Source organism: Atta cephalotes, assembly GCF_000143395.1.
Source record: "Atta cephalotes unplaced genomic scaffold scaffold00028, whole genome shotgun sequence".
Classification (NCBI taxonomy): domain Eukaryota; kingdom Metazoa; phylum Arthropoda; class Insecta; order Hymenoptera; family Formicidae; genus Atta; species Atta cephalotes.
The window spans coordinates 2,553,203-2,578,593 of record NW_012130092.1 but is presented as its reverse complement, the minus strand read 5'-3'; the positions used below and the strand labels follow the sequence as shown (position 1 = coordinate 2,578,593).

The 25,391-nt window shown below is 29.3% G+C and overlaps 5 protein-coding genes across 5 annotated transcripts in view; 3 read left to right on the top strand and 2 right to left on the bottom strand.

Moving 5' to 3' along the window:
- LOC105620739 overlaps positions 1-2,120 on the bottom strand; it is a 43,005-nt gene extending 40,885 nt beyond the window's left edge. Inside the window, exon 1 of the mRNA XM_012202230.1 lies at positions 1,938-2,120. Coding sequence (XP_012057620.1) covers positions 1,938-2,120 — 183 coding nt within the window. The remainder of the gene's footprint in view (positions 1-1,937) is intronic.
- A 12,051-nt stretch (positions 2,121-14,171) lies between these two features.
- LOC105620675 (RWD domain-containing protein 4) lies at positions 14,172-15,319 on the top strand. The gene is made up of 4 exons (XM_012202165.1): positions 14,172-14,276; positions 14,665-14,774; positions 14,846-15,041; positions 15,117-15,319. Exons 1-4 carry the CDS (start codon positions 14,172-14,174, stop codon positions 15,282-15,284), a joined length of 579 nt encoding a protein of 192 aa, XP_012057555.1. The 3' UTR covers positions 15,285-15,319.
- A 233-nt stretch (positions 15,320-15,552) lies between these two features.
- On the bottom strand, positions 15,553-17,708 carry LOC105620674 (RUS1 family protein C16orf58 homolog). Its single transcript, XM_012202163.1, has 9 exons — positions 17,645-17,708; positions 17,383-17,558; positions 17,060-17,220; positions 16,751-16,943; positions 16,580-16,695; positions 16,311-16,507; positions 15,957-16,216; positions 15,700-15,880; positions 15,553-15,620 (listed from the first exon to the last, which is right to left on the bottom strand). The coding sequence occupies exons 1-9, from the start codon at positions 17,706-17,708 to the stop codon at positions 15,553-15,555; spliced, it is 1,416 nt and encodes a 471-aa protein (XP_012057553.1).
- A 3,216-nt stretch (positions 17,709-20,924) lies between these two features.
- On the top strand, positions 20,925-22,172 carry LOC105620737. The gene is made up of 2 exons (XM_012202228.1): positions 20,925-21,513; positions 21,922-22,172. Exons 1-2 carry the CDS (start codon positions 20,925-20,927, stop codon positions 22,170-22,172), a joined length of 840 nt encoding a protein of 279 aa, XP_012057618.1.
- A 1,295-nt stretch (positions 22,173-23,467) lies between these two features.
- Positions 23,468-24,676, top strand: LOC105620673 (syntaxin-8). The gene is made up of 5 exons (XM_012202162.1): positions 23,468-23,502; positions 23,692-23,886; positions 23,992-24,245; positions 24,348-24,440; positions 24,516-24,676. Exons 1-5 carry the CDS (start codon positions 23,468-23,470, stop codon positions 24,674-24,676), a joined length of 738 nt encoding a protein of 245 aa, XP_012057552.1.
- The last annotated feature ends 715 nt before the right edge of the window (positions 24,677-25,391 follow it).

Here is a 25,391-nt window from a genome sequence, read left to right as displayed (position 1 = left end):
ATAATAATAATAATTATTTATTTTATTTATTATTGTAGTTATTTATTTATTATTTATTTCTTTTATTATATATATATATATATATATATATATTCTCTTCTTCTTCTTCTTCTTCTCTCTCTCTCTCTCTCTCTCTCTCTCTCTCTCTCTCTCTCTCTCTCTCTCATTTACTCATAATTACATCTCATCATTTCTTAACGCAAATTAAATTTAAGAAAATTAGTATTTTATAAAAATTTATTAGATTTAAATTCTCGGTTGTTAAAAAACTTCGGAAATCGATTCTTGTCGATCAAATAAGAAATGCAGACTTTCTGTAATTGGTTCCGTTCGATGTTCCGGGTCGTTGTTTTCGAAATGTCAAAGATACGAATAACTTTCGCAATCTCGTAGTCTTCCGCCGAAGTAGGTGTCCATTGATCCATGCATGCGGCGCCGAACGAGAATTCATTGACTCGATGAAGAACTTCGAGAGAGAACAGTGCTCCACGATGGAACGGGGTTCTGGGTTTCCAATTCTCGATTGGAAACTTCCCATACTTCTCGCAATAGTTGGAAGTCAACCCAATGATTTTATGCGCTTTTGAATAACATTCTGTTTTATTCTCTATGTCAACGCGTGAAAAATGCGAAAGTGTTACATAACGCAAGTCGCTTCCGGAGGTTTTGTGCTGAAATTAAATAAAAGGGATGATTGCTGAAGAAATTGCACATCAAATAGAAATCGATGTGAAGGGAAAAACACTGCGATATCTTACACTCTAATTAAAATCATTATTATATTAACAATATATTGTATATTTATTGTTTTTCGATTTATTGACATTTGAGAATATTATGGACTTGTTCACAATTTCCTTAAAAAAGTAAATAAAAATCAAATAAATATTAAGCAGAATAAACACGTTAAAAAAAGTAACAAATTATTATTAAAAATACGACATTTCTAGAAAAAGAGTATTTCTAAAAATAATTAAGATTTTATTATAACGCTGTTTTATTATGGATTTTCTATTGCACATTTAAAATTTTGTGAAGAATAGTTATCAAAAAAGAAAGAAAATAATATCCGTTTTACAATATTTAAATTTTTTTTATCGTTGGAGCGATAAAAACACTGCAGATGATTTTCAAGCTTATTTAAGATAATCAATTAAACTCAATTTTATCAGTTAATTAAAAGCAAAAGATATAATGAAATCGTACTAAAAATTATTCTTTTACGCGTTAATAATATAGCAAATGCGATATCTATTATATATTATATAATATATTACAATAATGTACTCTCTTATAGAAGTAAATCAATTAAATTCATAATTTTATCAGTGAATTAAAAGCAAAAGATATAATAAAGTTGTACTAAAAATTACTCTTTTGCGCGCTAATAGTAGCAAATGCGATGTCTCTATCATATATTATATATATTACGATAGTGTACCCTCTTATAGAAGTAGATTACGACCATCATATATTGATAATTAATATTAATGTATGTATATAATTATCATATGAATCAAAAGATTTTATATTTTAATATGTTTTCGTATTCTAACCAATATTAAATTACATTATAAGGCGAATTATATGTGTGAGATGCAAAATATGCATAAAAAGAAAATTTTATTTGTATCATGAAATATGCATTGCGGCACACACAATTGCAAATACATTGAAGAAATAGCTGACTCATTTAAGAGTAGAGACTCGTCATCGAAAAAATTTAAATAAATTTTAAAATTCTCACAATAATTAATATTTTTATTATTACTTATGTATTAAAAATATTTAAAATTATTAAGTTATTGTCACTGTTAATAATATTATACATGTTTTTAAATATATAAAATTAACAATTGTTGTTGTTGTGTCAAAATTGATGCAATGTAGCGTTTTCTTTGGCTAGCGCGAATGTTTTTCTTTGGCAGAGCACGCACTTGCAAGTGCGTTAATTTCCGTGAATCCACCAGCGCCAGGAAACGATTTCTTGCCGCGACACGACATCGGATAACAGGTGGAGAGGCACGGGGAATCCCGTCGTCGGTGATGATCGCCGACGACAACGCAGCAGGCGGTCGGCTTCTTTCGTACAACTTCTTCGAGGGCGACTCTAGATCCATGTTTCATGAGTTACCTCGAGTCGGAAAGGGTTAAGGCCACCGCGAGTACCGCGAAAGTAGCGATCGCTACGATCTACGCGGTCTCCCAAGACTTCCCCTTTCACAGGGGAAAACTGAAAATCTCGCGGAGTTCTCGGAGATGTCGCAATGTTCCATTTCTAAATGTCTGTACGAGTCATGAGAAGAAAGGAAGATTTATCGGTGAAGTCTTTTTATTCGACGGTCATTTTTATGATGCCAAGTTTATTTTTAATAAATACTTATATTGCTACGTAATTCTTTTTAGAGAAAATTTGTTACGATTATTTACTTTTTCATGTTCTCCAAAAATAATATTTATACCGTTTGTTATGTACATCCGTTATATTATTTATATCTATATTTTTAGATTATACAGATTATACAGATCAAAAAGACTAAAAGCGCTTTGTCTTTCTTTTAAAATTAAAAGTTCCTACAATTTTAACTGATTAATAAAATTACCGTTGAAAATTATATTAATCTTGCCTAAAAGTTTAATTAAAGATACCTCGTGTTAATAATTGTCAAAAATTTAATTTAAATTTTAATTCTAAATTTATTTTAAACGAGTTAATTTCTTGCAAGTAATCAATACAAAAATTTCTACAAATTTCTCTTTTTCTATTGGTTATTTATTGGTTGGTCTACAAGAAAATTAATTCATTTAAGATAAACTTAATTTCAGCAATTATTAATGCAAAATATCTTTTTAATAATAGTTAAATTTTTAAATAAGAGTGATTTAAAAAAATATTCCATTTAAATGTCATCAAATGTCATTACAAATATAGGATATATAGAAATTGAAAATTCTGCAATTTTCTTATATCTTCTTCAATATGTACGATATGAATATATAATATAGCGAAGGGTGGAGAGTACAGTATGTCTAAATTATACACCTCTAATATCTACCTGACCCCATTTAGAGAATTTATCATGACGAAATATGGCAAGGTTTAACAGTGCCATGTGACGCTGCGGGATAGTAAAGATTAAGGATATCACACACCGGGACACATCAGTTGCTTCATTGCGTACACGATCTCAAAGACGATGAACTTCAAAGGAATTTCAAATTACAGTGAAAGAAGGTCAAAAGTGCTCGCCCGTGACAAAAGAAAATCGTATTTAAGCTTTCACGAATTAGGTCGCGGCTCGGTCGCCCCACTAAAATACAGTTAATAAAACATTACGAAGTAAGACCTAAACAAGCTACGAATGTTCAACACTTTAAGTCGTTTAAATCGCATAACTCCAAGTGGATTAACTACGCTTCGTAATGCTAAATAGGTACACGAAAACTCTTTGAGAAAATTTCGTTTGACGCGCAGAGACTCGATGGTACCTTTTAATACAGACTGTCCCCATAAACATGAATTAAAATTAATTGAGATTTGACTGAGTCTCCATAACTTTTTAAATCACGAAACTAGAGGTAAGATTTCTAAATATTAATTTTACAACTTATCACGCATTAAATTGTTCAAAAGAAAATGAAAAACGAGCACAGATATACATGGACAACTTTTAATAAACCAAAATTACATTTTTTTAGTAAGTAAAGAACGAAGATATAAACTTATAAACTAACAATTCTTCCTGTGCCATTGAGAGTCTCGCGAAATTTAGGTGGATTCAAATATCCGAATATTCGAATTCTCATTATGAATACAAATGTTCGATGAGAATCACTTATGTAATATCCCGTTTATCTCGCTCGTTCGTTCGTTCGTATAATAAGTCGTCGGTGTGTGGCAAGCTTTAAAAAGCCCGATAGTCGTCGGGGAAGTGGTGCTACTCTGAATCACCGGCAGCACACCGACGATATTCCTTTCTGATCGATGCGCTCGCGACGATACGGCGCCTGCAGACCGTCCTTTACGCGGACCAGCTCGAACGAAAGCTGGTACACGCCGCACGATAAACGCCGAAGAAAACCGGAGTCGCCTTGATGATGATCGGTGTTACACGCCAGTTGATCGGTCGATCGGGAAACGGTGATCCCGTTGTTTTTTATGCGGAAGTAGATCGAACAAGGTGGAACGCTCGCGAGATTGGAATCGAAAATGAGATGTACAGCAGTCATTAAGATCGCCTCGAAATTTCATCGATGCGAGACATACATTTTACGGAATACTCAATTAATATCCTTAATCGAGTAAAATTAAATTGGAAAGAATATTCGTGAGATTGAAAATGAGGATAAAAATAAGATAACACGTTCATGCAAATTTTTAGTATAAAAATTATAATATAATTTTTTCGACAGCGCGCGCGCGCGATTCTAATCAGTTAAAATTGAGATACATGGTATTAAATATACTATATTGAAAAGATATATATTTATTAAATATAATGTTATAACAATGAAGGAAGAGAAGACAGCAGAAATGACGGAAATGACGATAGAAGAGAATAGGTGACATATTAAATTTGCCATTAAGCGTTTACCATACCAGTTTTCCATAATGGATTTCTAGTGTAGCGGATTTAATAGACATTTTGATACCACAATGACGTCAGTATTGTTCCGCCCGTCAAAATAGTGCTGCGAGAGAAAACGCGTCAGCTGGGATATAATAAACTTCTGGAACGCACGCATGTTCATAAATATTGACAGCCAGCCGACATAATTATTAATTACCTCGTAATTACTCGTGCATTTCATTAGGACCGCATTTGCTTTGTGGACCTGGAATGTGACAAGCGGCTTTTGAGCTTGTTGCATGCATTAAAATAATTCAACAATATATTATATGAATTATAATGTTTCAATAATATAATACACATATACTTGTATGTATATGTGTAATATCATACAGTTTTGTGCTTCGTAATACAGTTGCAAATAATTAAATTAAAACAATTAATGATAAAAAACATCATTGTGAATTGGAAAACAATCGAATGCTTCGATAAATGCAATTTCTCTGTATTTATAATGAATCTTTAATCAGAAAGCATAAATTCCAATGTAGTTTAAATACATAAAATTACATTTAATATAAATTTCTCAAGCAGAATAATCGTCTCTGGATATATTATTAATTGTTAACATTAATTTCACTTATTTTTTATCTACAGAATATACATGTCTTTATTCAAAATGGACACCACGAAATTGCGGCACTCAGTAAATATTTCGTGGTACTTCGCAAATAGCTATTTAGTATTTGAATCGTCAAAGTGATTTCAATTATCAAACAATTGCGAATACAAAGTGCAGCTCTTTATAAACTGTCTCATGCGTCCTATTGTGTCATGTTCATTTATAACGATACCTATATTTAATAATTACAACTATTTACAAATTTTTCTTTATTACATAAAATAAACCAAGAATAACTCACTTTTAGTTAATTTTATGAAATTATATAATATAACGGAAAATACGAATAAAAGATTATATTAATATATACAATATTAATATTTTGTAATTATTATGATATAGATATATTAAGCAAAAGCGGATTATAATTAAATTATTAATATGCTAATTACCGTAGAATAAATCATAAAAAGAAAATATTTTAATGAAAAATAAAAGATAGATTGTACTGAATAAATTATTCTTTTCTTCTAAAATATCTCTTTATCAAAAAATCAATATCAAAAAATAATTGGAACTTAAAGAATATAGCACAGGTCAGCTTTAACCTTCAAATGATACAAAATTCAAAAACTATTAAGATTTACATGTGATTTTCTCGTAAGAATTGAGCCACGAGAAACGTAATTCGAATCGTGTCTCAAGAGAAACATCATCCGAGTTCTTTATGCGAATCGTGATCAGATATGTGTAGTCACGAATATCAAATTGACTTTCGAGATCCATCTATTAAACTATATCCCATCTCAAGATTATCGTTTCAGCTGATTTTCCCAGCTGATTATATATGTGAGTCTAAATTACGTAGCAGGCAATATACCTCATTCGTTTTAAGAATTTACAATCAGAATATAAAATTATGCCTATTGCCGAAAATCGAGTGCACCCTTCTATGATCGCGGACATATTAAAGATGTTAAATTAATTGACTAATTCTTTGATAGATTAGAAGCGACTATCTCATTTGCTTTGTGGACCTGGAATGTGACAAGCGGCTTTTGAGCTTGTTGCATGCATTAAAATAATTCAACAATATATTATATGAATTATAAGGTTACTGCCTTTTATTTTGTTTAAACTATACGCTTTATGAAACTTGATTTATGGGGATAATATTTCATTCAAATCTGAAGTAAAATTATTTTGTTAGAAAGCCCCAATCCTTAAAAAATTAAAAATATGTTAAATCATTGAATAAATGAAGATGAGAAAAGTGAGAGAATAGAATACGACATGATTAGCAACCTCACTGTCTATGTGGAAGAAAATGAAATTTTGGACGAAATGCGAACTCGTCGAACGGAAGCTCGCATTAATCCGCGGCGTTATGCACTTCCCATTTTCCGCCACTGCCTCGCTCATCGTAGTTCTGTTCTCTCACTATCCGCTTTTCGCTTCATTTCGCCGAGTCGCATTATGATATGGTGATATTTACCGTGATGGCGTACGGCCAAGCAGAGAGAAGCCGTTTGCTCGATGTGCCGATGCACTATGACCGGACATCGGAAATACGAAAAGTGATCATATATTTCCGTTTTAATGCTAACTCCAAGAATGAAGGTTCGCTACTTAACTCGCGTGATTAAATTCCGCTGAGAATAATTTATTCTATATCTTCTTCAATTTATGTATCGTAGGAAAAATCGTTTCGGAACCAAGAACCATTTTTATTTTAGTATTGCTTCTCTCCAAACATTTTTCATCTAAGATTGGTGAAAATTTTGTCCCAATTGTAGCACAACAGAACCTGTAAAGCATTTATATGCGCTTTCTTAGCACTTTGTTAACACTTTGTAGAGCATACGCTGTATGCTACTTGAATTAGGATCGCAACAAAATGATTATCAATAATTTAAATATTACATTTAAATATTATTCAGCATTATTTGTTATAATAATTGATTTGTCATTCATAAAATTCTAAATAAATGATACGATAAAAATATGAAGAGTGTCTAGTATTAAATTTTCTTATCTCTTCGTCTTCTTTTAAAAATGACGATGATTCATCGAAAAATAACAAGTTAAAATTACGGGAAAATTTTTGCCTTTTATGTTTCGCTCGTAAAAGAAGATTTGCTGTTTGGAAATGCATTAAAATTAATAGCACATTATGTTCGATAATGCATTTAATAATACAAAACTCTAAAAATTTATGTCCATTTCTATCAATGTAAATTAACTTTAATCTGAGTTTAATAAACTGCTCGTTATTTCTTTTTAATTCTTAAAAACTAGGAAAAGATAAAAAATGAAGTTAAATTGAAAAAGTTAATCTACATCGGTAGAAATGGACATTATTAAAACAGATGGTTCATTTGCTGAACCATTGTACAAGTGGCGTCATCTCACAGCGAAAACGTGATACTATATGAAAGAGTTGAGATGTAAAAAAAATGTGTAACTCTCCCGTAAAAAAATATAATTATTGCGAGAAGAAAATCTTTTTATTTTAAATATATGATTAAACACATGATTCAAAAATCTAACCAAGCATATCATTTTTCTTAGTTTTCATGCATATTATACTATGATGGAGAAGGATATGTGCTGAATATGACTGAATCCTCTATAGTCTATAGCTATATCAATTGCATCAAAACTTCTCTTTCGTATGGAATATGATAAGTTTATGTCAAATAAGTTTACGTCAATCTCAAATATAATTGCGTGAGATTCAATCAGTACATGTATCCGGTAGCAGTGCATTGTTATACAATCATATTTGCTCACAATCATCAATAGCTGATATATTTTGATTTAGCATATTGTTTAGAAATATTCTCTATTATTAGATAAGAGAGATAATGATACTTGAATGATTCTTACATGCTAATCGATTTCTTCAACGTCTCATAATATAATTGAAGTAGCGTTACAAACTTACTATAATAATAAATAAATATAATTGAAATTTACCGAAAAATCTTTTCTTAAAAGTAAATTTTTCTGTTTTATTTAATTATATTTCTTATTCTCCAGTGATGGTTTAGCGCATCTAATAATAAGTATATTAAAATATATTTACTCAATATCGTTTATGTTAAAACACATCTCTTTAATGCAGTAAAAATTTATTATAAGTAATTAATATCTTCCTTTCGATGTAACAATAACCTGATTATTTATATTTGTTCTTGTATGTTTATTATTACACAATTAAATTACGCATTTGTATAAATATTCTGAAATACAAGTTACATACATCCGGGGAATTTTTTGTCGCTAAAAGAAACGTGCAATAATATAATTTTATTATCGATCTATTGCAATTGTAGAAATAAAGATGTGTGTGTGTGTGTGTGTGTGTGTGTGCCTGTGTGTGCGTGCGTGCGTACGTGCGTGCGTGCGTGTGCGTGCGTGTACGTGTGTGCGTGCGTGTGCGTGTGTGCGTGCGTGTGCGTGCGTGTGCGTGCGTGTACGTGTGTGCGTGCGTGTGTGTATGTATATGTGTGTTCTAACTTACATTTTCATGCATAGCTATGTGCTCTTGTTAATTAATTGCTGACTCCATATAACTGTACATAAACATGTAAATCATTTGTCCATTAGTATAAGCAAAGGATCTAGCTGACCGGTCCAACGATTCGGAGAATTTAATTATCTAAATAGTAATAGCTGTGCTAATTGTTTGAAATTGAAATTCTCATCGCGGCTTAATCTTATTTATTAATTTCACTCGAGTAAACATTAATTAATTCAGATATTCGATGAGGAACACTCACTTGTACTATAGTGAAGCCTATTACAATCATTACAGATAACAATTCAACGAAAAACTATAATATGATTGAACAATGTCCACAAATCTTAGATTATAAAAAAAGTTCGCAAATTAATAATACATCGCTAAAAAGATTGATACTTGCGGTATCATATATTTACTCGGCCTAGAACGTACCTGAAAGAAACTTTAAAATTTATCATTCTATGTTCGTGTAGTCAAAAGTGTATTCACATGTATGCTGCATTCATATATACAGGATAAATCGGGAAGTTGCTGAAACTAAACAATTATTATCTGATGATGAGTGATCAGAACAAAATGAATTCAATACTGTTCTGCAGAAGAAATTCATCATCTGTAATATATAAAATTGCATACATACATACATACTTGTTGCCCTACACTTGTACATACGTGATTCGACAAACCATTTTATTATATAAAAAACTAGAAATCAAAGCCTTAAACGGTCTAGCTGGATCTTAAATGCTTGTATGATTCTTGTGTGAATTTATATACTATGTATATAGTTCCCAGAAACACGCGCCGAAATGATTTTTCGGTCTTGAAAAGGCTAACTCTATTAAACTATCGCAGTAATATCACGAATTAAATTGACTAGCAATTTAACAAATATTTATCTTGCCACGCATTGCCATTGATGCGACGTTAACTATAAACTTTACATTGCCAGGCTGGATATCTTCAAATCAAAGCTCGGCGAAATCTGCACATTTCGTCAGATTTTCAGCTTGATAGATATCAATTGGCAATTAGACTGTATGCGCGGGTTGGTAAAGTAAGAGGCGGAGAACCAAGCTAAAAATCTTTGAATGAATGAAAAAACAATCACACAAGCGTGCACATGTATAGATACTCCTTATGATTAAAAATCCAGAACTAGAAGCTAAGTATCATAAATTATATATTTATTATATATATATATATATATATATATATATATTAGATATGTATAATATATAGGTAATATTTATTATATTATACATATATATATATTATATATTAAACGTGTATAAAAATAAATTATATCTAAAAAATTGACTAAGAAATATATAAAATTCACGTTAAGAAATGCTAAAAGCATAATGTAAAAACATTTAAATTAGGCAGTACCCTAGTATGGTAAACATTCCATTAGCATGCTGCATGTAAACGACGAATGTGGATCCGTTGGCAATGACCACTCCAAATGTGTACAAAACACATGTACCGAAATACATTATAAGTCGAATAGTATAAAAATATTTTTCTTGATCGATGAAGAATTCTATATGAAACAGATGCTCGCGCGAACATGACTCATCCAACGGTAAGAATACATCGAGAATTTGGGGAATGAATGTGGTAAGCATGTACATGTTATGCCTACAAAGAGATAAACTGAAAGACGTAAAATCAATTAAAATTAATCAAGTTATATTGATTTTATCTTACAAGGAATTTTTTCTTTGCAAATACGAAACGTTGTAACAAAGATATAAACTAAATATAATGTTGTAAAATATGAATTAGAGCTATAATAACATGTACTAAAATTAATAACCATTTTTTTGTAGATCCACTATAAAATAAATCAACAATCATTTCTCCACACGAATAAGCGATGACATCGAGAAGGAATATTTCGCAATAAAATACTTTATAATAAAAATATTAAATAATAAAACACTCCAAGTAACACACAGTGCTTACAAAGCATTAATAAAGCGCTAAAAAACAGTATATAATTGTTTTTTTAGCACTTTGTAAGCGCTGCTGTGTTACTTGGAACAATATATAGGCCTGTACTCAAAACGCTCTATTCGTTATTTGTAATTACACGATTAATTCAACAAATAGCAGTAATTTGTGCAAGTTGATCGTCTAACTCGATTGCGTCCAATTTATTGTTTAATTTGTTCATTCTGTTATTGTCAATAAAGCAAATTGCAGAATGTCATGGTCGTATAATATTTTGTAGGTAAGTAATTTCTTATAATTACAAAAAGATGATTATTAATTTTAAAAGTTCATGTCATTGTAGTCTCTGAGTCATATTTTACAACACTATCATATTTAGTTTATATCTGTGTCACAATATATCTTTCGTTTATAAAGAGAAAATTCCTTGTAAGGTAGAATCAATATAATCAATTTATAGACACACTGAGTGTGCATATCGATTTTAACATTTACTTTCGTTATTCTAATAATTCTATGGATTCTAATTTATCTACTAAATATTGTAGAAATAAATGTAAAAATAAATATAAAAATAAATAAATAGATAAATAGATAATCATTGTTTGGAAAATAATTTTTTGTGTATTCTTATATGTCAAATAAACATGTCAATATGTTAATAAACTTATATATATTTTACAAAAGTAATATTGGATTACTTTGTTTTAAATTTTTCTGTAAAAAAGGGAAATATATATTTAGGTCATATTGAATACATATATGTGCGGAACGCTATTCTTTTTAATCTTTACATTTATATAAATATTAAAAAATGTTTCATATTTTTATTAACATTCAAAAATATTTCTTCTTTTAAATATGATCACTAATTTCTAATTTTGGACTCAGCAAAAAATTAGAAAAAATTTATTACAAAAACAATTTTTTTTAGTATTATGCATTTTGACCAAGTATACAGAAATTACTATATATTTCTTACTTTATTATCGTTGATTATTATACGATTCAAAAATTGTACTATTGCGCCAATAATAGGACTGATAATAGATAAACAATTAAATTTAAAATCTGTCGTTAATTCTGTCTGAAAAATTTTAACTGCTTAAAAAGATATCTTTCGAAACTGTCTTTTATCTTGTAAAGTCATTATAGAAAATAAAGACCTATTTAATTTTTATTTTAATTTCTAATTTTAATTAATCTATTTTAATTAATAATCTAATAATATAAATTAAGCTTTACGTTTAAGTAAAGATGTATATATAGATACATTTTATTTGAATAAATTTTATTTAAAGATTGTCTTGGAAATATGAGAATACTGAGAAACATTTTTACATTTCTCATTGTCAATGTCATCAAGAAAGAAAGAAATTAATTCTATAATGACATAGAAATTTTATAATGCATAGTAAATATACCTATTATATAATGAAAAATGGAAATAAAATTGATTAGATTTACTTTAGTATTTATCTGAGAGAATAAAGACAAAATAATAAGAATTGTGAACACTCGCTTAATCCAGGTGTTCATCGTTCAGCTCTAATAAGGCCACAGTCCGTACAACATCAAACGATTCACTCTATAATGTTGATTTATAGAGCGAAAGAGAGAGAGAGAGAGAGAGAGAGAGAGAGAGAGAAAATCAGAGAGAGAACTCCTAAATCTATTCTGATGATTCGACGATAACTGAAAAAATATTTGAGATACAGAAAAATATAAACGACAAATTATCTCCTCCCTCTCCACCTCCCCATCTTGTACGAGAAATTTCTATCATTTCCTCAGCGAAGAAAAAAAGATATCGCAAATTGCTCTTTTGCACGAAATGTGTATTCGTATTTTCCGTATCCAATTATATTAAGTTAGGAATCGATTCATTTCTTTAAGCGTTATATCCCTGGGAAAAGAGTGCAGACGAGTACAAAAAATTGATGAACTGATTCTTTTTTTTCTTCGAAAATGACGAGATAAACGTCATAACATTATAACAAAATTCTAAGGTAACTTCCCGCAATTTTTCTAGATATTCTTTTTCCACCTAAAATTTCTTTTTCTTCTTATTTCTCAATGTTATGATAGTACAAGTGATGTGATAGTACAAAACATTATTTCTCATCAAAAATAATATGTAATATTATATAAGTCGCGATATATTATAGAGTCAATGCACAGTCAGTCATATTTTATTATATATATATTTATTTATTCATTTTTAAAAAAGGCAATTGAATATCTAAAAATACTGGATATAAGCTCCAATTATTTTATTATATTAGAATAATTTTTGAATAATTTTATAAAAATATTCATGACATCTTTTCTGTTAATTATTTAGAAATATGGATGGAATGCCTTTTAATTATGACAACTGGAGTAAATATCTCGCACACTTTAAACTTCTGAAATAAAATTATGTATCAATAAATATAATATTTTAATGCAAGGAAACTGTCCGAGACCGATTCAATCCTTGTTAAACAAATTCAAATTAAAAATTCATAAAACTTGTTTTTATATTGATTCAATTTTTGAGTTTTGAAGGGTGAAATAACACTTCAAAACTAATAAATATATTTGAATCTATAATATAATCTATAATATATATACATATTATGGTGGCTATATTATAAATAATTCTAAAAAATTTAAAAAAAAAAAAAATTTTTTTCTTCGTTTTAGGAAATTTCACATCCTAATTTCACATTCTAAGTCCATTTCGAATATATGGTCATATGAAATTTTTGTCTTGAATTTGAATGAGGAATCTCTAAAATCTTTTAGAGAATCTTTTACTACTAGCAGGGTATCTACTAACTACTTTGTTAGTATTGGGTTGTCCGGAAAGTTCGTGCCGACTAACCTATATAATTTAATAAATATATACTAAAATTTAAATTTTCTGCGTTTCAATTTTCCTTCAACATTCGGCACGAACTTTCCGGACAACCCAATAGCTACCCTGTAAGAAAACAAAATTACTGTTTATATAATAAAATTTATTATTGTCTCTAAAAATTTTATATATATTCATAGATATAGATTATAATAATTATAATATTATATATCATTATAATATTATATATTCAACATATAATATTTAATGTATTTTAAATTTATTAGCAATATGAGAAAATAAAAAATATACACATATAATTTATATCGAGATCAGTCACGTGGTCGATTATGTGAATTTACGCATGCTCTGTTCTGTGGGATGTAATTCATTCGTCCTACGATTTCCCAATATTGGCTGGCGCTAGTGTCATGACAAAGAGAGGTGGCATCTTTATCTCTTTTTAGTATATATGTATGTATAATTTGATCAAAAGTTTCATTGTTTATTCAAACGTAGACAATTGGACGTAATTAGTACTTATTACGTCTATAGTTGTGAAGAATGTAATAATTTTCTAACCTAAAAATTCACGCAGTGACACTTGAGCGTGATACGATCGTTCGGAATCTAGTCTAGAAAAAGGAGATGAGCGATGCTGAGCTTCAGGAGGAGGAACGAGAAGTATTACTCTCGATATACGACGGCGATCCGGCTTTTAAACAGCTGACACCCACAATATTTCAATATAAGGTGCAAGAATATTTTTTATTTTATAGCTTTTCTTTTGTAACTTTGTCAGAATTGAGCACTTTTATGAAATAATTCGTAAATTGTAATATACAATACAAAGAATATTTGTATTAAATAATTTATTTTGACACAAAAGTACTTCATAGCTTAAGTATTATTCAAAGTTTTTTCTTTGTATCTCTTCAAAGACTCATTCAAATATATAATGTTTGTTCCATTTCAATTATATAATTATAAAAGAAGAAAAAATTAACACTCTTTTAATCATAAAATGGAATTAAAAAGTAGTTTGCTATACTGCACTACTTCATAAGTGTTTCTTATTTGCATGTCAGGCAAATGTTTTGGAATTGAAATAAATTATTTATATTAGTGATTTTTTATGTAGTACGGAGAAGATAATGATATGAAGTCATTTCTACTGGAAATTTCATGGGGCGCAACATATCCTACAGAGAAACCAACTATCAATATGAATACATTTTATAACAAACATATGTAAGTGCAGCCAAGCAACCATTCAATTATTTTTGCTCATTTGATTACTTTGATGAATAATTGGAATGTAGTTTGCAAGAGGTCAAGGACAAGGTGATGAATCATTTAGAGGCAGAGGCTGAGCAGTGGTTAGGTAGCGCTATGACATATACGTTATTTCAATCTGTCCAAGAACATTATGCAGACTTAGTGTGCACGCAACCCGACTCAATTGCCAATATAAATTCACATACTAGTAAGCTGAAAATTACAGAAGAGAACCAACAGGTATATTCATTCTATTATATAATTTATTGTTACTAAAAATTATTGCAAGCAAAGTGATATCTTAATACTTCTAAGGTCGAGGAAACGATAAAGAAACCGAAGAAGGAACAATTAAGTAAAGCCCAGAAGCGTAGACAGTGGAACAAAGCAGATGGCAAAGGTGAAAGACAGCGAGGATGGAATTGGGTAGATATAGTAAAACATTTATCACAGACTGGACCTAGAACGGAGGAGGAATCATAGTCCAAGACCATAATATTTTGTACAGTATGACAGGCGTGTTATATTTTTATAAATTGTTGGAAATAAAATTATTTCCTTATCTATTTTTCAAAGTGGCTTTATTCTCATATATTATTTTTATTTTTTAATTTATTGAGTAGAAAAATTATTTTAATATTAAAGAATAATGAACAATTATAAGAATAATTGTTCTTTTCTCTCTCTCTCTCTCTCTCTCTCTCTCTCTCAACAATTTATTTCTAATATGATTTAAATAATTGTCTAATAATTATCCATTATTATCCATGGAAAGTCTCCATGCTCCAATTGTTAATAGATTTGTTTCCGTTTTCCATCCTAGAATTATTAGTAGAATTATTAATAGTACTTATATTTGTACTTAATTTATTATTTATTTAATGAAATTATTACATACCATGTATTTCTAGATTGTTAAGGAATGTTTTATACTCATTAGAGACAGTTACATCTGTAGCACTAACACTTTGTAAAGTTATTGACATGCCCCAATGTGAAACAGTATGTATCCTTTGCAGAACATATGTATTCAGCAATGGATATGATATTTCGGATGTTTCAGATTTCAATAACATATCCTGTGTGATATCACAGTATAATTACAATAAAATATGCATAAGTAACAAAAAATATAAAATAGCTTTAATTTCTTACTATTGGTATTTTTCTTGCTATACAAAGATAGAAAGCACACATGGAAGCATAAAAATATGCTTCCAATATTTCGACAGATTGTATATCTTTTTTGAGAATTACAAATATATTCCTTTTTTCAATATCTATCATTATTATATACTTCCTGTTTTCAAAAAATTTTAATAAAAATTCCATTTCTGTGAGTGAAATTATATTTCTTTTCAAAATATTTGCGAATGATACACCAATTTTTATATCAAAACCATGTATGCCTCTGGCTAAAAATAATATCCATAATAAACTATTAGAAATATTAGAAATTTTTTCTTATATACAGTGAAAACAAATGATCAAATAATTTTAATATCTTACTAGGATTTTTAAGTAAAAATACTGATTCTTCCTTATTTACTTTCCATGGCTCAGGAATCTGCTCGTTCATCATGTATTTTTTAACAATTATAGCCAGACGATCTTCATTGAGTGTATCTAAACATAACGCTTTAACCGCCGAATAATTTGCATAGAGATGAACTGCTACCAGGAAGAGATACAGTTCTAGTACATATCTATATGTGTATCACTTCATCATTATTAAAAGAATTTGTAATAACAATCAGATAAGTATATTAAATACATACTGTCCATCGTGGAATAAAGATAATATAAAGATTCCAAAGAATGATGCGATTAGATTTACACAAGTCTCTTGACTCCCATCTTTTGCAGAGACATCTGCCACATTATTTTGTATCGCCTATGATAAGAAAGTAATCTTAGTAAAAAAGTAATATATACATGAATAATTATACCTGATGATGAATCAATGCTGTTCTCGTAGCTCCACCAGCAACACCGACAATGGACTTCATAGTGGTCGAAATACACAAAATTATAACAGAATATGAGGAGAAATATGGTACAAGTAATTCTATTCCTTTAGCTATATCATCCAAAATATCAGCAAATAGCCTCCACTTTTTACATTGTCCATCTAATTTAGTTCTATAATAGAAAAAAGCAAAATCTTGTTTAGCATTACTTAACAAAAGTACAAGTAGTTTGTTAAGCATTGCGTAACAAATATTTTTAGAGAATATCTGTTGTTGTCTATTCTTTACCCATTCCACCATGCAAACATTATACTCCCAATCATCCCAGTACCACTTTTTAAAATCCACGTTATTGCTGCTGCCAAAGGTGTAGCATTTGACTCTCCAACTCCTATCCCTTTCATTATAGAATGAGTCGTCAGCGTACCTGTTATAGTACTGGCAAAAGCCTGTAAAATGTTAATTTTTTTCTTCATGAATCACTTTGTCAATGCAAAATAAAAGAAAAATCTTATTATAATGTATTATAATAATATTGTATTATAATAACATAATTATAGAGTATCAATCAAACATATGTCAAATATGTTTATTTGGAGATTTAAGCTAACCTGCACCGTGTCCCATATCTGATACGCCGTGTAGTCAGGATGCACACTGTTCGGATATCCTTGCGGCAAAAATATCTGTTTGAAGACAGACGTAATCCGAGAATGAACGGTCTGTGATTCGGTAAGATCGAATTTTCTTTCACTTCTGCTAAAATCATCTGGACAACAGGTGTCAACTATCAACAAATCAACGCAGAGTTAAGATGTAGCTGCTATGATATGTAGAGGATGATTATCATCAAGTAGATCACGAATACCTTACCGTTTGGTCTCAAATAAACTATCTCTTTCTCGTTCCCATAAATTTCGCGAAAAACAACGCGCATATTCGCAGAAAGAATGCCGTGTTAAAAATTCACTTTATTCACTCGCCACGTTTGTGATATGTGTGTATAATCGTCTGCTATTTTAGATACAGGCATGTGTCTACACACAGAGTAAGAAGTAAGAGTAAGAAATTAGCCAATCACAATTATGAGAAGAATAATCGTGATTGGTCAATTTCTTACTCCATGTGTTGTAGACAACGCATTAATTAAAACTTTCCCTGAAAATTTTTCTCATAATTTTTATACAAATTGGAACATTTTTCAGAAATATTCAGAAATATTCAGAAAGTTTATATCTTCTCTCAGAATTTTTCATACAAGCGAATTCTGAAATATCCTGAAATTTCTCATCCCATAATTTTTAAAAAGTATTTTTTAATTTTTTAGATTTTTTAACATTTTATCAGAAATTATACTTACAAAAAATCTTAAAAATCTTATTTAAAAAGCGATATTTCATAATTAACATATATGAAAAATTCTGAGAAAAGATGTAGATTTTCTGAGAAATGTTCCAATTTGTATAAAAAATGTGAGAAAGTTATAAAATTATAGAGAAATTCTGAAAAATTATATAGAAATTCTAAAAAATTATATGAAAAATTGAGAGAAAAATTTTCACTAGGGTTAGCCACTTTAATTTAGTCAACAATTAGCTCAATTGATAGAGTTGCAATATTTCTACAACTAACTAGAGTTACAATATTTCTTTTTAATTGATGAATTAAAATATAGGTAGAATTAATAAAGTTTAATAAAATTAATCCTATCCACATTTTAATTTATTTACCACAAAAACGATACAAATAACTTGATGAGTTAATGCCTTTAGAAATTCTTTGCTGCTTCTTTCTTATTGCCAAATATCAGACAAGCATCATCAATTATTCCATTTAATTCGGCAATATACAAATCCAATCTTTCTTTGATTTTATTTATATTACTTTCTCCATTAGCAGTTATAATGGTTTTCCATATATTATTCGAATCCATTTCGCAATCGATTTTTACACTTTGTGAGTTGTCTTCGCATTTATGAGCGCAGTTTACTTTTTTATTTTCGCAACTTAGTTTAACAATTTCTTCTTTATGATTTTGAGATTCATATCGTAATTTGTTTTGTTGCGCTTTCGAATCATTTTTATGTATTAAAGCTCTTCGCAGCCGCAACTTTTCAAGAAAATTTATTTTCACTTTGCGATTCTTCAAATCATCTTTCGATTTTTCGTCGTCATGCATATTTTGCATTTGTACGGATAATCCATTTCCATAAGTAATTCTTTCTATTTTCTTCTCATTCATCTTCTCAAATTCGTCTTTCTTTGTATTTGTATCACTTACTTTTTCTTTCATCACGTTATGAGATTCGTCGCTTATTATTGTCGCACATGGCAATTTATTCACTTCAATTCGTGGTTCAACATCAAATTTATTCGCTGAAGCTTTTTTACTCTTTGCTTTTCGTTTCAGATTGTGTTTTTTCGATTTCAATTTAAAACAGTTGAGAAGAAATCGACTTACATGATTACGATATCCGATTGAAACGCATTGTACGCCTCTAGAAATTCTTTTTCTCTTAATTTTGGGTGTAAAAACATTTGCAGGACTACGAAAGCCCGTCTCGCTAATGACCTCGTTTCGATTCTCGTTAAGCTTCCTCAGCTTCTCATTTGCAACACATGAAGTTCTCGCGTCCCTAGTGTCTCTTGCATCTCCCGGTCTCTCATCGGTTTCTTTCCTGGATTTTTCGGCGTCCGAAATGGACTTTCGATACGTTCCCGACGGTTCAGACACGCGCGATCTATTTGGCCGTTCATCATCTTCGATTGATTTATCGTCACGCGGGTAATCCTCTTTAAATACGGCCACCTCGTTCGCCGCTTTTACTTCCCGTGCACGTTTCGCGAATGATAAACGAGCGGATAAATCAGTGCCGCCTGGCGAATCGTCCCTCTTAAAATTTCTTTGCGGCTCGTAGCGTGCACTCATTTGATTTTCTCCCTTTTTTGTCGAATGATTAAATCCTGCTGGTGTTAAACTGGAACATCAAAATGTTTTCATGCGTGAAGTATTAATCGGTAACAAAAATATATAAGTCGCAAGTCAATTTGCTCTTATTATTTTGAATATAAGTTTCACAATATAGAAGGTAGATTTATAACGGCATTATAACAGCAAAACCAGCGAAGAATAATTTAAGGATTAATTTTTTGATGAATTAGATTGCATTAAAGAAAAGTATATTTCATACTTATTCATGGAAAGAATGATTTTAAATTATCTAAAAAGGTAACTATAATAGCAGCAAATAAATGTAGGTGAAAATAATTAATGTTGTTTAAATTATTAATTAGTTAAGATACATAAACTGCTTACTAAAATGTAAAACTTTTTGCAGCATTATATTGTTATCAATGTTTAAGCGTTCGTAATTATTTTGATGATTTAATGAAAGTATTTTAAGATGTAGCTAAATTTTTAGATATTTCAGTAAAACTATTCTTTTCGTATATATCCAATATTTATAACATATTCTAAGTAATAACAATTTATTTATAAAAAAGTTGTAAAAATATCTTAATTTCTTACTAATCATACTTTGTTAAATTATTATTCGTCATTATTCATCACAGCTGAATGAATTATGTTTTCACTTTTAAATGCGACGATTTCTTCTCGAAAGATTCTGGTATTTAGTTGGGTTAGCAGTGATGATATTATCAATATTAATTTCTGCGTTCTCAGAATGAATCAGTGATGCGAGTTAGAAGTTAGTTCGTTATTTGTGTCCGCAATATGTGTATCCATCGGCTACTTTTAAACTGCTAATTATGAAAAGGAAATAAACTTTGATAATATTTAATACTTTAGTTATTAATATAGTAATAAATAATATTTTATATGCATAATAATAATAAAGATTCATATGTAATTTTACAAAAATTTTTATTCTTAACATGAAATAATTTTATTATCTATCAGAATTTATTTCTCTCCTAACCACTGGAAGCATAATTATTAATTAATAATGTCAATGTCGATGATGCGATTTATATAATAATGTCGCATCGACGTTAAATGTCAAAATATGAACGATCTTCAGGTTGAAAATCGCGCGTTCAGTTTTAAGATAATTTTCAGAAAAATTAAAATGTAATGAAGGAAGAAAATAATAAATTCAAGATGTAATCGTTGCGTTATAAAAATCCTGAGATGGCCGAAGATAACATCGATGATATCCTGATGCGCCTCGACGAGATCGAGAAGCTACAGACAGAACTTCGACATTTAGTACCGCGTGTTACGAGTAACTCGTCCAGACACTTGCAAAATATATCTCACAATTCATCCGCGTCGAATCGTTTCCCATCCCTTTTCACGTTTCCCGTAATTTCAAACTTTACATCGACTCCGGAAAACGAACGTGTGCAAAAGTCAACCGCGCGATTGAACCTCAACAGCAAATCGACGAGTGGCAACCGACATTCAATGATAAATCTGAAAAATACAGGAGGATCTCAGAGCAGAACAAAGGAAACAAATGTTTTCAAAAGTCTATTGAGAAACAGCAACAACGTTGCCAACTCACACGTGAGAAATTCTTCGGTCTCAACATCTGTAACAGATTCGACGACGCCGATAAGAAACCATATCGTAAATCGAATGATTATGGATCCACAAGAAGCAATTAAAAAGAGATTAAAGAGCGAAACACCGAAGACTACAGCTAGAGAGAAAATGCAACGTATAACTAGCGAGAGATCCAATGTGCAGTTATCCGGGAATGAAAATGTGAACTCAAGTGAAGGGATATATATTCTTTTAAGCTTCTATTATTATTTTTTTTTTCGATTTCTGCATACAATTTTCCGGTCTTTCACTACACACGATTGGTCGTTTGTGCTCCAGATTAATTTTCATTACCTTTATAAGTATATATAAAGATTATTAAGTAATTTTTAATATATATACATATATATATATATATATATATTAGTAGCTTTAGAAAATATTTACAAGTTGTTATTTAAAAAAAAAGATCGTTATATTTAGTCAAATTCAATACTTCTAAATCTAATATTTTAAAAAATAAAAAAGAAACGCGCAGAGGGACACATGAATGATCCAAATCGTGTATATTAAGATTTAATTTTTTGTTACTTGTTAATTTTAAATTTTTTTTATTCTTTGTGCTCTCTTTGATTCACAGTGCTCTCTTTGCAGATATCAGATATTCAGGTTCATGAGTCAGAAGCTACAGAATCACACACACATGGAACACATAAAAAAAATTGGTACTGTAAAAGAAACTGCACGTTTATCGAACGATTTATGGAACAGCTGAATTACTATTTTATAAACAATAAGAGAGTGATCGTCCCATATCATCATTTGGGGAATAGAACACCCACAAGAGTGCAGATATTACATTCACCAATTAAAGAAACAGAAATTCTGTGATTACACGAATCTGAGGCGAAAATATTTGTCAATTAAAAATATTTTAAAAAATCAATTAAAGATATGAAATATATGCTGTAAAATAAAATTTTCTTAAATTCTGTGTTTTTATCCAATAATCGTAATATATAAATTTTAGAGCAATATAAATTCTATCCCAGCACGAGAATGGATTAAAATTTTTTCTATCCGAATGCGTATTTTAAATAGCGAATACTTTTTTTTAGATTTAATTAGATTCAATTAGATTCAATTGGATGCAATTGGATTGAAAAACTTTCCTATTCAAAATTTTGAATTGAACAATATTCATAATTGTATGTTTTTGTACAGAAAAAGCTAATATTATTTTTAGATTGAAAGGCATAGAGATATACTCCATGCAATTCCTATAAATGAATAAAAATGCATTCAGAATTGAAAAGCATTCATTTTAACATTTGTGTCAATATTTCTGAAAATCTGAATCCATTTCAATTCATTTCAATCCATTCTCGTTTGTTGATATAAATATCTCCAATTTAAAATTGAAAAATATTAATAACGTCTACTGTACAGATAAATCGATCTATCACATTTCTAAATTAAAAAATTGAATATTACTTTATTCTCTATACGTGTCAGTTTTGAACGTATAAAAATGGATTTTAAAATTTAATTGATCAATCAATGTAAAAAAATATAGAAATGTTTTTGCATTTAATTCATTTAGTTTCACATATATTCTCAGTATCCAAAGAAATGATTTTATATATATAGAAATGATTATATATATATATATATATATAGTATTTTCGAATGTTATTTTAGACAATTTTCATTAAAACTTGAAGCTCAAATTTTGAATGAGAATCTTTTGATTGATGTATAATGAAAAAAATCGCAAACCATCGATAGGCAGAAGAAACATCGATAGCTGACTCAAGCCAAACTATCGACAACAATCGATAATAATATCGATATTTATCCACCTCAACATGACGTCGAATCGGTTAGTCGAATAAAAGCTATTTAATAGTTCATAATTTTCAGGTTATCTGTACATCAAAGCAATCACACAAGTTTGTATTGTTTTGTTTTATTTTATTTATAAAACTGTTGTATTATCGTCATATGATGTAAAAACTGTCATCACTATTTCAGTTTGTGATTATCCAAAAAGGATGTGATCATAAATGTTTCAATTATCAAGGAATTAATGATTTTCATAAAGGATGATGTTGAAGTACACATTTATGATACGATTATATTCTTTGGAATAATAATACAGATATATTTGCATTAGCAAACACAAAATGGCGCTTGTCAATATCGAAGGAATCGATCCTTGGTAAATTTATAAATTATATTTTATAACATTTATTTACATATCCAATAATTTATTTACATACAATCTATTATTGTTCAAGCAATGAAATTATCTCTTTTATTTGAATTAATAGTTATTAATTATTGTAATTTAATTATATAATATACTACTTACAAAGAAATTGATTGAGACCTGACTATACATGATTAGGCTTACGGAATATGACGCATGTGAGAAACTGTTCCGTGAAATTATGGAACAGCTCACTATGCGTGATGGAGAACCAAAGACATCAAAAGTTTATGCCAGTTTGTCAGCCAATATAAGATTGCGTATGAAGCAATACACACGGGAAGTTCAGCAATTAAAATGCAAAGTGGAAGAAGCTTCTAAATTAAAAACAATGTATTTTTCTATTTATATTTGTTTATATATTTTGTAGCATTAGTTTAAACTTCAAAATAATAATTCTAAAATAATGAGTTGTTTAATATATCATCTGTGTGACAGAACATTTGAGGAAGCTGAACGTCGGACGAGGCAAGTGGAACAGTTGCAAAGCAAAGACATTCAATTACAAAAATTATATGAGCCACGTACAAATGATTATATGTCGTCGCGCACTAGCTTATTAAGGGCAGGTTCATCAGCTTTCGCTGATGGAGGCACAACTTCTTGGGCTGCTGACGATGATGATGACAAGCCATTAAATGTTCAAGTATCTGTTAATGATCTTATGAGTCATCAAGAACGAGTATTGATAGGTACATAATAATTCTTAGAGAAGAAATTAATAAATATATATAATTTTAATTTCCTGTAGAAATATTAGTAAGTACACTGTGCATTATTCTAATTTCTCGTAGAACAAGATAAAGGCTTAGAGGAATTATGTAAAGTGATAGCTCGCCAAAAAGAAATTGGACAAACAATTAGTAATGAAGTGGATCACCAAAATGGTGAGTAGTATAAAAAAGATTATATTTAGATGATATAATATAAAAATAACTTTTTAAAATTGTATTGTAATATAGAAATAATTGATGATCTGGCTGATCATATGGATAGGACTGATGAATCTTTGATTAACAAGACTCAACAGGTTCGTAATATTAATTCCAAAGATCGTACATGTGGTTATTGGATAGTGATACTTATACTTTTTATTGCTATTATTATTGTTTCTTTCGTATAGTGGATATTGAATATATTACATTAATCCTATTATGAATTGTTACAACATCTAAATTACATCAGATATTTACAAATAAAATAAATAAGAATATAATATCTATTAATGATAAGATATTAACTTTTTATCTATTTACTTATTAAGATTGTTTAATGATAATTTATGAAATTAATATTGTATAAATAATAATAAGATGTACATAAATGTGAAATAATATTTACCATTTGTTAATACTGAATATTTATTTGATATGTATCATTTAGCGTCTGTTTTATATTGAGATACTTTTAATTATGTAAAGTTTTACCACATTAAAATGTATTCAATTAGCACTAAGAATAAAATTAATTATCTGTAAGAGAGCAAGTATTTCTACAATCTTAAAGATAAGCAAGGACGACTTGTGAGATGTTGGAAATGGGAAATAAAAGGGTTGACATAATCAGACTTGTTAAATATTTTTCATTTTTCTTTTTTTTTGTCTCTTTTTATATCATAAATATCTATCCTGAATCTGATTCTATGCGAATTTTCTCGGCGCCATAGGGATACAAAGAAAAAGATCGCTATTGTTTCTGCGCTTAATTCATTTAAATAAAACATACCAAAGAAGTCTAGACTGCTTTTGCCAGATACATGCGCTTTCTTAGTTTCGCCAGCATTTGTAATGGATGTCTTGAACGTGTGTTGTTTAATACGTTCTGCTGGAACAATTGAC